The sequence below is a fragment of the Ruditapes philippinarum genome, unplaced genomic scaffold (assembly GCF_026571515.1).
Source record: "Ruditapes philippinarum isolate M1 unplaced genomic scaffold, ASM2657151v2 ctg16456_1_1_1_1, whole genome shotgun sequence".
NCBI classification, from domain to species: Eukaryota; Metazoa; Mollusca; class Bivalvia; order Venerida; family Veneridae; genus Ruditapes; species Ruditapes philippinarum.
Genome location: NW_026855862.1, coordinates 23 through 12,743, shown reverse-complemented (window position 1 = coordinate 12,743; position 12,721 = coordinate 23). Strand labels below are relative to the sequence as shown.

General features: G+C 31.5%; 1 protein-coding gene and 1 long non-coding RNA gene across 2 annotated transcripts; both read right to left on the bottom strand.

Moving 5' to 3' along the window:
- Window positions 1-584: 584 nt before the first annotated feature.
- On the bottom strand, window positions 585-4,970 carry LOC132744648 (uncharacterized). Its single transcript, XR_009627732.1, has 3 exons — window positions 4,882-4,970; window positions 4,485-4,674; window positions 585-1,463 (listed from the first exon to the last, which is right to left on the bottom strand). It is a non-coding gene; the product is annotated as an uncharacterized LOC132744648 (long non-coding RNA).
- A 5,314-nt stretch (window positions 4,971-10,284) lies between these two features.
- LOC132744647 (protein fem-1 homolog C-like) lies at window positions 10,285-12,444 on the bottom strand. Its single transcript, XM_060733406.1, has 2 exons — window positions 12,288-12,444; window positions 10,285-11,695 (listed from the first exon to the last, which is right to left on the bottom strand). The coding sequence occupies exons 1-2, from the start codon at window positions 12,418-12,420 to the stop codon at window positions 10,986-10,988; spliced, it is 843 nt and encodes a 280-aa protein (XP_060589389.1). The 5' UTR covers window positions 12,421-12,444; the 3' UTR covers window positions 10,285-10,985.
- Between the last annotated feature and the right edge of the window lie 277 nt (window positions 12,445-12,721).

Below are 12,721 nucleotides of genomic sequence, written 5' to 3'. Positions count from 1 at the left end.
TTGTCCCTCTAGCCACATAATTACTCTCCTGTGAGTGCGGACGGACGGACGGACGGACGGACAAGCTGATTCCAGTATACCCCCCTTACAACTTTGTTGTGCGGGGGTATAATTAAAATATACTTGATATCATCTATAGCAACATGCCTCTAGATTAATGCTTATTTTCATGAAAAATCTTAAAATGTATTAAAAAAGTAAAATACTGTCAATTGAACAAAGAAAGTAATAAAATTTAAACATTGAAAGCAGAGCTTAAAATCTACCAAAATTACCAAAAATGGGTAAGACTAAGTCAATACGCAAATAAAGCCCTAATTGAACTAATTGTGTTAGTCAGGCAGTAGAAATACAGTCATAAATACATTGTACTGCAAAATCAGTCATTAACTGCAAATCACAAGTAAATTACATGTATTTCTTGAATTGTGAATATTTTTACTTTTCTAAAAATCTAAGTACCTTTTATCTGGAGGCATACAAATTCAAATAATCCACTTAAACACGTTAAAAACTAAATACATATTCTATAACAGTCATACCAGCTTAACTTTTTTGTAAATTATCTTTTTTGGTTAACTTAAAAGTAATTAATCATGTTTTCCCTCTTATGCAATCTAACATGTCTTACCAAATTGCACTTTCTGATTGCACAAGTACTTACAAAAGACAAATTTCAATTGGCTTTCACCAGTATGTATTGACAAGTGTCATTTTCTACTGCATTTCTGATCACACCAGTAACCACAAACCCCACATTTAAATTTGTTCCCTTCTGTATGTTTCCTCATGCAAGTATGTCCATCACATCAATGATTTCATTGGTCGCGTAATTACAGACATCACATTTTAATCGCTTCTCCCTGGAGTGTAATGTCATATGGCGTTTAAGGGTACTATTTGATAGCTTGAGAACTCGAGCTACACGGGTAATCACAGTTCTCATATTTATTATATACAGTTTCTTGCCAGTATGTTTTCTCACCTGCAATTTCAGATCACCCTTTCACTTACTTGCATAATCACATACATCACATTTAAATGTAAACATTTTTTTGTTGTTTTTTTCATGCTGTGTATTATCAAAAGTTTTTAATTGACATATTTTGTGTGCAGAAATAACCACACAATTTACAATGTAACGCCTGCTCACCTTTTTAGAATAGGAATAAGTACCATTGTTGTATGGTGCCTGATCAAAGAGGAAACTTAGGCGAGTCCTCAGATCTTCCAATAAAGTACACATGTAGCAACACATTCCATCCCCTGCGTCTGCCATTGCAAACTTTTGAATTTTCAATCAGTACAATTTTCAATTTCATGAAAAGTTGTCTTCCCTGGTGGTTCTGCAAGTGTATTTCTTGCATTATTAAAACCAGTTACCTGTCCTGTCTTTATATCTTTTTCTGTAGACAAACTGATGATTTAAGAATGCAGTCCCCAAGCATTATTCTTCAAAAATTCTGTAATAGAAAACAAGTATTATAATCCTAACATCAAGTTAAATCTCAAAGAAGCTTTTAATTTTACTGTGTCCAAAAATGTGTAATTGTTTACAAGTTAATACTTTTCCAAGAACATGCAATTTGTTATGGCTAAATTACAAACAAAAGTACAGTAGTTGCTTGAAAATATGTGATGCAATTTTATGTTTCTTAGATTATTGTAAAACTATATAGAGTAACAATTAACAAAATTGAACTTCAATAAATTTCTCTTTAGTCAGAATGTTTTACTGATTTGTCATTTTTAAAAATTCAAAATCATCATAAGTATTTCACCGTTCCGGTATAACCTAATGGTTTGCAAATAGTGCCTGCTTTGCGTCTTTAACTCAGGGCTGCAGATAACATGCGTATTTGCTTCATTACCCAATTAAAATGTCAAAAAATGCAATAGAAATAATAACTAAGGGTAAGAAAAAGTAAATAAATTCTTATTTATGCAATGACACCTCTGGGGCGGGGCCAGTTTTGACCCCAGGGCTTTTATTTGAGCAAACTTTGTAGACACTTACTAGCAGATGTTTCATGCTTAATATCTAAATTCTAGCTATTTGGGTTTTTTCAAAGAAGTATTTTTAAGTTTTTGCTATACACATAAGGAAAATCAATGACCCCCAGGGCAGGGCCAATTTTGACCCCAGGGCTTTTATTTGAACAAACTTTGTAGACACCCATTAGAACATGTTTCATGCTAAATATCTTAGCTCTAGCTCTTTGAGTTCTTTAAAAGAAGATTTTTAAGTTTTTACTATATGCATATAGGGAAAATCAATGACACCCTGGGGCGGGGCCAATTTTGACCCCAGGGCTTTTATTTGAACAAACTTGGTAGACACTCATTAGAAGATGTTTCATTCTAAATATCTGAGCTCTAGCTCTTTGGGTTCTTTAAAAGAAGAGTTTTTACTATATGCATATAGGGAAAATCAATGACCCCCTGGGGTCACACAATTTGATAAACAAAACTAGTTGTGCGTGACCTTTCTTATCTGGGCCACTTATGTAAATTATGCGCCCGCTTATTGACTTTTAAGTGTACTAGTTGTCAGATATTTTTAACTTATGTTGGCGCCAATAAAATCGCCAATTAAAGATTTTAGGCGCAATTTGTACGAAATTAGAAGGCAATTAATTGAAAATTATGATTTTTATAACATTCCCGGTTTCCAAATATCATACCGCGGTATGATATTTATTTTTTCATGTTAAAATATATCGGTATAACCATCCTTATTGCTCAGTACTTATTGATTCTAGTAACAGATTTGAAAATGTGTCTATTAGCGTATAAGTTTTTACACAATCAAGCTAAAAAAAACTGTTTAAGTTCCTACACAATCAAGCTAAAAAAAACTGTATAAACCAAAGGAAGTGGCTAGCCGTACGGCTAGCCAAAAGTTCTAGCCGTATGCGAGTCACGTACGACTAGCCAGGACTCACTATATTTTCAAAATTACCTATATGGAAGTCAAACATGCATATGTTATTTTGTGCCTCATGATTATGATTTGTTGTTTTATTTGTATGAAAGATGACTTTTTTGTGAATTAAGCACATGGATCGAATAAATAATGATCAGAGTCACGGATTTATATTTTACTGTAATATAAATCCGTGTCCGGGTGGAATAAATAAAAAGAACTTTTTAAAATTATATGCATATATGTTATTTTGTGTGTTTAAACGAGGATTTTAATCAAGTCTCTGCATTTGTCCTTGTGTGTTCACTTTAATAAAAATCCTCCGCCATTTTGTAATAAATGAATAGTTACGTACAAGCGTTGTATAATCTATCTTGATAAAAGTGTCAAAGTTGCATGTTATAAGTTATAGAGCGTCGTTGATTTTCATGCTTATCATTTGTTGTTTTATTTGTATGAAAGATGAATTATTAAATCATTTTTGTTAATGAAGCACATGGATCGAATAAATATTGATCGGAGTGGAATAAATAAATAAATAAATAAAAAGAACATGGTGATAAGCAAAAATATTTCTATAATTTTCAAATACAGAAGATAAACGGAACGGAATATGCAAACTTTCCTATATGATGGACAAACTTCTATACCGTCAGTAATTGACTCAATTATCAGAGCCCAACAACAATTAATTTCGGTGTTTTTTTCCATTTTAAAGGTGTCGAAAATTAAACTAAATGAAACAAAAAAGGATTATTATCAAAACTTTGTAAACTATTTCAATTGTCTAAATGCAACCAGATGACAAAGATCGATAGCCAACAATGCGATTAATTTCTCAAGAGTAAACATAGGAAGACAAATGCTGTTTCTTGGTTCAAATCCTCGCTTAAAGTCATAAATAAGTTAACATATGCATTTTCGACTTCCATATAATTTTGAAAAGTGCCGTACGGCTAGCCAATACAGTGCGTCCTTGCTAGTTTATGTGACTCACGTACGGCTAGAACTTTTGGCTAGCCGTACGGGCCTGTACGGCTAGCCACTTCCTAAACCAAAATCATCTTTTAATAAGTAGATATTGAAAAGAAACATTAATACGGGGAAGTCAAAGACCGGGCCCGCGAAGCGGGTCCAGGCTTTGGCTTGCCCGGCTATAGACTACACGTGTATATTTAAAAGAAAATCAAATAAAAAACAATTAAAAAATATATAGAATTCTATACCTATCAATGAAATTTTCAGTGTCAGTTCTAGTCGGGCGCCGCTATTTACAATGTAACTCAATGATAATAGGCGGGGTATTCCGATAACAGAACAAATCTCAACTTTTCGGATAAAAGATAATCGTCGAGTATTCCGAGTGAAAACGGAAGCGGTGCATGTAATACTGAATGACACCTTTAAAACGGAAAGAATGAAAGGAATTTTTAACGACTTCCCCGTTCATAGGCTTTGCCTAATTTCATATTACTATTTTTTTAAGAATACCATACGATATTTTAATTTATTTAAATATACCATAGGCTGACAATTTGGTCAGCTGACTGAACCTTACCATCTTCACACCTGGAATTCAAAGATTAACCATGAAGCCAAGTCCATATCTGGCAGTGACACTCAACAGCTCAATAGCTTGTGTTATGTTCCAACTTTGAAATGCAATAGAACTGCTTGCTTCTTCTTTCAACATGTGGCCCACACATGGCCAGTATTTCTGCCAAATCAAGGCATGCTTTCAAGACTCTCTGAAAATAATTTGAATACAAACTTACTTAGTGTGACTAACAATGATTTGGGACGAAAAAACTTCGGGACGAATCGACGACCATAGAGTAAACCATGATTTAACTTCAAAACGCCAATAATAATTTTTTTTTTTATTTGCAGAAGATTCAATCTTAATTTAGATAATCAAATGCAAAAGAAATTACATCGGGGACAAATCTACTTACCAAGAAATTAACACGAAAACAAAATTATCGTGGAAATCGTGCGCTTGCTTTGCAGCCAATCAAATTCTGTCACTTACGCATCATTTTGGCGGTTGCCGTCAATCTCCGAAACGATCGCAGCATCTCGGTCTTTTCCGTCAAATTTCGGCAATCGGACCATCTCGGCTATTATTGAGATTGTTGGGTTAAGCGAAAATAAGATAAATCACGGAAATAGCAGTTTCTAAAAAACATTTCAAAAAGAAACAGACAGGAACAATTTAATTAGATGTTTTGGTCTATAGGAACATTGATTTGATTTTTTACAGTAAAGAAGGAATACTCTGCCTGACAATTTTAGAAAATGTTCAAATTTTGCTCAGTTTAAAAAGTTAATTTCATCCTGGAATGGTAATAATAATAATAATAATAATAATAATAATAACTTTATTTACCGAAGGTAACACATTAAGACATATACAGATTGCAACATCTTATTTACAATGCGGCCTTCTAAAATAAAAAAAAATAAAATAAATAAAAATAAAAAAAAAAACACACACAAAAGAACACATATCAATCAAAGAAAATATAACATGTAAATGAAATGATTAAATGGTTATCACAATTTTAACATATATAAACACATATACTGAACATTCATACAATTCATTTTATTTATCATTAAACATAATACTTTCATCAGTGCATCATTTTAATCAACAATTTAAAAAGTAAAATTAACTTACAAAATTAACACAGTCAAAAAACTTGAAACTAAGACAGACACCCATTATTAGAAAACATAATAATAAAAAACACATGTATGAATATAAAGAGCGTATCTTGTATATATAATACATACGGACCGTGCTAAAGTTGATTAAATAAGTATTTCTCGAAACTATTCTTAAATATTGACAATTTTGTTTTTCTTCTTATAGTCAGTGGTATGGAATTCCAAATAACCATGGCATTAAATTGGAATGTGTCATTAAAATAATTAGTACGTGGTTTGTAAGACGAAATTAAATTTCCGTTAGATATCGATCTTAGATTATACTTTTGATTATTAGATATGGTAAGTAAGTCTCGGATATATTGAGGGGACATATTATTCAGTGCTTTATATACTTGGACACCGGTGTGAAAAATACATCTTTTCTTGAAAGGCAATATTTTTAATCTTTTGTATAAATTTTCTGATTGCTTTCTCATTGGAAGGTCTAGAATAATTTTGCAAATCCGTGTTTGTATTTTGTATATTTGGCATATATATTTTTTGTTTTCTTTTCCCCATATATTACAACAATAATCAAAAATAGGAAGAAGGTATGCATTATAAAAAAGCATGCGAGATTCCTTATTTAAAAAGTACTTTATACGCCGAAATAAATTAACTTTAGAGTTCAATTTTTTACACACATCATTTACCTGACAGTGCCAATTTAGTGTATTTTCAACATAAATACCAAGCAGTTTTTGTGATTCTACATTGTCAAGAGTTGAGTCGTTAATTTTCAAATTTAATGCTTTTGCAATCTTTAGCTTTTGTCTACTACCTACCAGCATACTTTTAGATTTTTTAGGGTGTAAAAGCATATTATTTATTTTACACCACTTATTAATCATATTAAGGCTACATTGTAGTTTTTCCTCTATAACGGATATGTCATCTCCAGATTTATGCAACGTGGAATCATCAGCATATAAATCTATGTTAACATCCTCGCAAATATTTGGGAGATCATTTATATAAAGAAGAAACAGTAAAGGACCTAATATTGAGCCTTGTGGAACGCCAGAGGTAACATATTGTACGTCAGATTTTAAGTCTCCAATTTGAATTATTTGCATACGATTAGACAGATACGAATGAAACAGTTTTAATGATGTGACAGAAAAGTGATAAAGTTTGAGTTTATATAAAAGTATTTCATGGTCAACTAAATCAAACGCCTTTTGCAGGTCTAAAAATACTGTACCTATATATTTGCCACTATCAACATCTTTTAGCCAGGAGTCTATCAAATGAATTAGGGCCGTATTGCATGAATGATTCTTTCGAAATCCTGACTGTTTATTATGTAAAATATTTGTTTTTTGGAAAAAATGCTGTAACTGATTAGCTATGTGACGTTCAAAAATCTTAGATATTGTAGGCAAGATAGAAATAGGTCGATAGTTGCTCGGATCATCTTTCAGTCCAGATTTGAAAATTGGAATAACTCGGGCATTTTTTAATTCATCGGGAAATATTCCTTGTCTAATACTGTTATTAATTATGCTAGCAATCATTGGGGTCTCAAAGTCACCACACGATTTTATTATTTTTGGACCTAGTTCATCTAGTCCAGTGGCTTTATTTGCATCTAGTTTATCAATAATGTTTTTAACTTCAACCGCAGAAATGCTTTCAATTTTGAATTCTTTCCATTTCAATTTATTATCTAACTTATCCTTCAATATTTTAAATTCGTCGTTAGATAACTGTACTTTTTCGACAATATTAGAAATGTTTACAAAATGTTTGTTCAATTCATTTATAATATTAGCATGATCAGTAAATGTAGTATCGCCAAAAGTGAGCCGTTCGGGAATAAGTACATTTTCCTTTTTACCTAAATTAGTTAAATCATTAATATTTTGCCAAATATATTTTGGATTTTTTCTTTCATTTATTGCATTGTTGAAGAAATTCTTTTTGCTTTTCTTAATCTCTGAATTTATTTTATTTCGTAATAATTTATAATTATCGAAATCTCCATTTTTGTGATATTTATCTCTTAAAAATATCATTGCTTTAATTTCATCAGTGAACCATTTAGGCTGTGCATCAAATTTAATTCTCTTTTCTTTTATTGGAGCATGTTTGGTAAACAGTGTAAATGTAATGCTTGCAGCTAACTTCTATTTATTTATTTATTTAATTATTTACTCCACTTTTATTTATTTTTCTGGGTATGAACATTTTTTTTTTTTTGGTCTCATTTATTATTTATTTTCAGTTTCTTCAGTTTTTGCTTTAAATGTGTTTTGCTTTTCTTCCTTGCATGTTTCCTGCTTATGGTAATATTGTCATTTAGTTTCTAGATAGGATGTTGCTTTATTGTGATCTTTTGTTTTTTGTTGTTTTTTTTTTTTTTGGTTTTTTTTTTTTGCTTATCTTTCCAGCATGACTCAAGCTAGCTGTTAAATGAGTTCAACTGTTGACTTACATGTATGATACCTTCTGTCTTTGTGTAGTCTGATAACCCATAGTCTTTCATATTTAAATTATATATAAAAAATGTATGTTTATTTTTATTTTTTTTTTAATATTTTTATTTATTTATTTATTCATTTAACTATTCATTAAATTTTTAATTGTTTAATCGGTACATTATTGAATTTTAAGTAAATTTTTTAGATACTAGACATTGTAAGCATAGTTTAATATACAAACTAATGATGTAGAATTGGGTAAACTATCATTTAGTTTTTTAGCATCTGATTCATTTTTATAAAAATATCTAAAAAGGTCTATTTTATGTATGTGATGTATATATATCATGTCTAATCATTTTTTATTGTAGCTGTTTTATCTTTGTTGATCTTATACTTTATGTTATATACAGTCGGTTATAAAAGCTTCTAGAGCTTATGTTGTACTGTTGAAAACTTGCCGACTTGAAATAAAACTTATCTTATCTTATCTTAAGATAAGCATTGTTACAAATATACAGTTCTATAGGCTGTCCCACAAAATTTGAATATTCCATTTTTTATGCAAATCATTTAAATTAATGTCATATTAACATTGACGTCAATATCTCTAGGCATGTTTTCCTTTTTATTCAAACAGTCAGTAATATGGTCACAATGTTGAAATTATATTTTTTCAAACATTATACTGCTGTGTGCTACCGGTATCTTATCAACAACTTGTCTATAACTGCACTTGTATTGCATTGAATGCATGTTACTGCTAGCTAGAGGCATGGATACATAGAGGCGGGCTTATCGGTTATAAGCTCTGAACTTTGGTCACTGCGCATCACAGGTTTTTATGCATATATTCTTGACATGCGTTTTTATGTAAAATATTATCAAGCTATTGAGATATCAGTTTCTTAGCCATAATATAATTATTTTGTAAAGTCCCAAAGCTAATTTGCCCAGAAATAAGAATGAAATCATAATCTAGACCAACGAATATTTGACTTGTCAACGCGACATTATGATGATTTTGGGCGGGTCCTTTTCTTTCTCCATATCTAAGCATGAATTATAGTCAAACCATTCTCGCCTAATCAACCAATTACATTTTATTATTATATTAATGATCCTGTTATCAACTATATATGTACTTTTGTGGAAAATGTATGAAATATAAAATGTATGCTTTGTCATTATTTCAATATCTGGACTTGAGGTTTTCAATAATATAATTCAAAGCAGACCAGATATGTACACTAAAAATAGTCAAAATATGACATGTAACTTAAACATAATACGCTAAGTAACCTCTCCCGCTGGATACCAATATAACCTAAGACATGTATTACACTTAAAACCAGTTTGGAATGCTAATATCAGAAATTTATACAATCAAGATATAACGTTTGGCCATTTTATTATTAGCTAATTTGTTATGAAAAATTGAATTGTATACAATAACTTCCAGTAATTATCAGGTTATTTTCGCTTAAAGCAGCATGCCTCAGGATTCATGTTAATTTTCATGAAAATTTTGAAACTGTTTTTAAATGTAAATATTGTAAAGCAATCAAAGAAAGTAATTTACACATTGCTAATGGCCCTTACAACCCACGTATATTACCAAAAAAGAGATAAACACATGCAAAAATAATGGTAATAAATACTTGAAAATCGGTCATGAATCGCACATAACTTATAAATTATCACTTGGATCTTGATCTTTCTATTTTTCTTAAAACCTTAGAACATTTCTCTCAAGTTTGATTTACTAGAAATATAACAACTCATCTGGAGGCATGCAGCTTTAAATAAATTTGTGGTGAAATGCAATTTTAATGTCAGTTTTATTATGTCCGTATATATTTCTATTCCCAACGACATACTATGATATTCACCTATTACTTACAGAGAACGGCAACATATACCTCTCTGTATATTATTTTAGACATTTATATTGCAATTCAATAAAACAAAAACTAACGACATTCAATTAAATTGTTAATTAGCTTTTTTTCATACGTACGTCTTTACTGGGATTTGTACTTTATTGGCGCCGGGTAAGTGACCAAAAGCCAACCAGTTTATTAAACAGCTAGTTACATGTATATTATTGTTATAATAAATTTGTATAAACAAATACAAATTTTTTTTAATATACCAAGTAAAAACAAGGAATCAGCTCTTTTATAACTTTATTTCTATAATTCAACTAGTAGAATGAACATTATTGCAAATGATGAGTTTGTGGATAATACAATTAAGATGCACATACCTAATGATGCATGGAATGAACTACATGTATAAGCAGAGTTAATAAATAAGTTTTCATGCATTATTCTACAGTGGTAAGTTTGACAACAAACTATGTATTTAATGTCCATAAACTTCTTTCAGTTTAAATCATCCTTTTAAATCAACGGAATCGTTTTTAACAATCGAAAGAAAAACATTATGTGAATATTTAAAATAAATAAGTTTTCTTGCACAATTCTACAGCGATAAGTTTGACAACAAACTATACATTTAATGTCCATGGACTTCTTTCAGATTAAGTCACCCTTTTAAAAACCAACGTACACGTTTTTTAACATCAAAAGAAAAAGGATTAAGCGAACATTTTAATCTACAGGATCTATATTACATATATAATGAGTACAGCAATTTAACAAAATGATTTTACCACAAAAGATCTTCTTATTGATTTAAATTCAACATCACAGTACAACATTATTTTGCTATATCCTTCGTCTCAGCCGATGGTATTACATTGTAGACACGCATGTACGTTGCGCCTTTGTACACGATATGATGGTGTCGATATGAACCACACAGTCAGCATAATGGTGGAAAATACAACGAAATTGTGGATTCAGAACAACCCAACGCCAGTCCTCCTGCTTGTTTTACATGCTTTGAACATTTATTTAATTCTTAGCAAGGTATTGTCTAAGTTTATTTTCATATTTCATTGAAAACAGTCTAACTTCCTCGTACTCGTCCCTGTTTCCGGCTTGAATGAACCAGTTACATCGCGGCATCTGAAAACAGGTTTTACCCGTCCCTTCTTCCAGAAACCGGTACTGGTATTTTTCGTCCACGTTAAATTCATCAAGTTTTACAACAAAGAAACGAGTGTGAACGAAGGTCCTCGGTTGGGTTTTCAAAATGGTTGGCTTCACTTGTAACACTGTTTGGATAAGTAACTTTGTAGCACTCAGATGGCCACATCGTAGGGCAAAATCTAGAGGCGTCCAGCCATGTCTGTTCCGGGCTATAAGAATAGAATTCATCTCCTTCGGAAACGCTGTTAAAAGTTTACTTATGATGTTTGCTTTTCCATTTGCTGCACATATGTGAAGAACGTTATTTTCTTGATCGTCCATGGCTAGCGGATCCACCTTCTTCGCGAGAAGTAAATCAATAATTGTCTCCCTTCCCCAGCCCGCCGCAATGAGTAGTGGTGTGAAACCTAATGTGTCTTTAGCGTTGACGTCAGCTTGTCTTTTAAGCAATATTTTGACAACCTCTATATTGTTCCAGTCACAGGCATGATGAAGGGGCGTCTGTTGTGTTGCGTCCCTGTCATTAACGCTCGCACCACTTGTCAACAGCAGCATGACTGTCTTCAATTTACCTTTAAAAAAAAGAAAATTTAAATTGCGCATATCTTTTTATTTTTGTTGCCCTGTTATAGTTTCCAAAAAGTTACTCATTTGCCCAAGAGCCTGGATCCTCTTTTCCTTCCAATTATTGCAAATATATTTGTTTAGAATTTTGTATGGAAGTCAAAAAACACTGTTAACATATTACAATTTACTACTTTTATGACAACTAATTTTACTTTAATTACCACTTTAGTCAAATGACTAGCAATAAGTCTGAACATTATAAAATTCATGTTTGCCCTTTCTAAAAAAATCGATTTATTCCACTCTGGGGAATAATGTGTCTTTGACTAAAAAGTTAAGTTTAAATGCATTTTACAGTAGCTAACAATTACAAATATTTTAGACATTTAATAAGGCTTTTTGATTACAAAAGGTCGTTTTCTTAAATTGTGCCGAAGCGAAGCTTTAGCAAGAGAATGACTGCACAATATAAAAGCACACACACTAAAGCATTTTTTCTGATAGATATACTAAGACGTATACTTCTCTCTAAGGTAATACAAGTATTCTCTTTGAAAAAAGCCCCACAAATTAGAATATGAAAATCATCAAAAGAACCTGATTTCACGGCCTCACACAATGGTGTTGTACCAGCCCTGATTGAGTTTACTGCCACATTGTCCTGCAGTAATAATGTTACAATTTCCTGAGTTTCTGTCCGGATACCTCTACTAGCTCGAACCAATGCCATGTCCTTCTGTTCATTGCTCCATTGCCGCCTCTATATATTACATCAATGTGGTATTATTAGTATTTATACTAAAGGATTTACAAGTTTTATTATGAAACACTTTAAATAGTCACTGTCGAGTTCGATTCGGTGGTCGGTTTAGCTAACCTACTTTCATGGATACAATTCTAACAAGTTATAACCGATTGCTCCGCATGTAATCCACTACTTATCTTTCATGCTATCTGATTCAGCAGTGAGAGACACATAACCTTTAAGATCAATTGTCATGGAGAAATTGCCACTCGCCCGAGTATCGAAC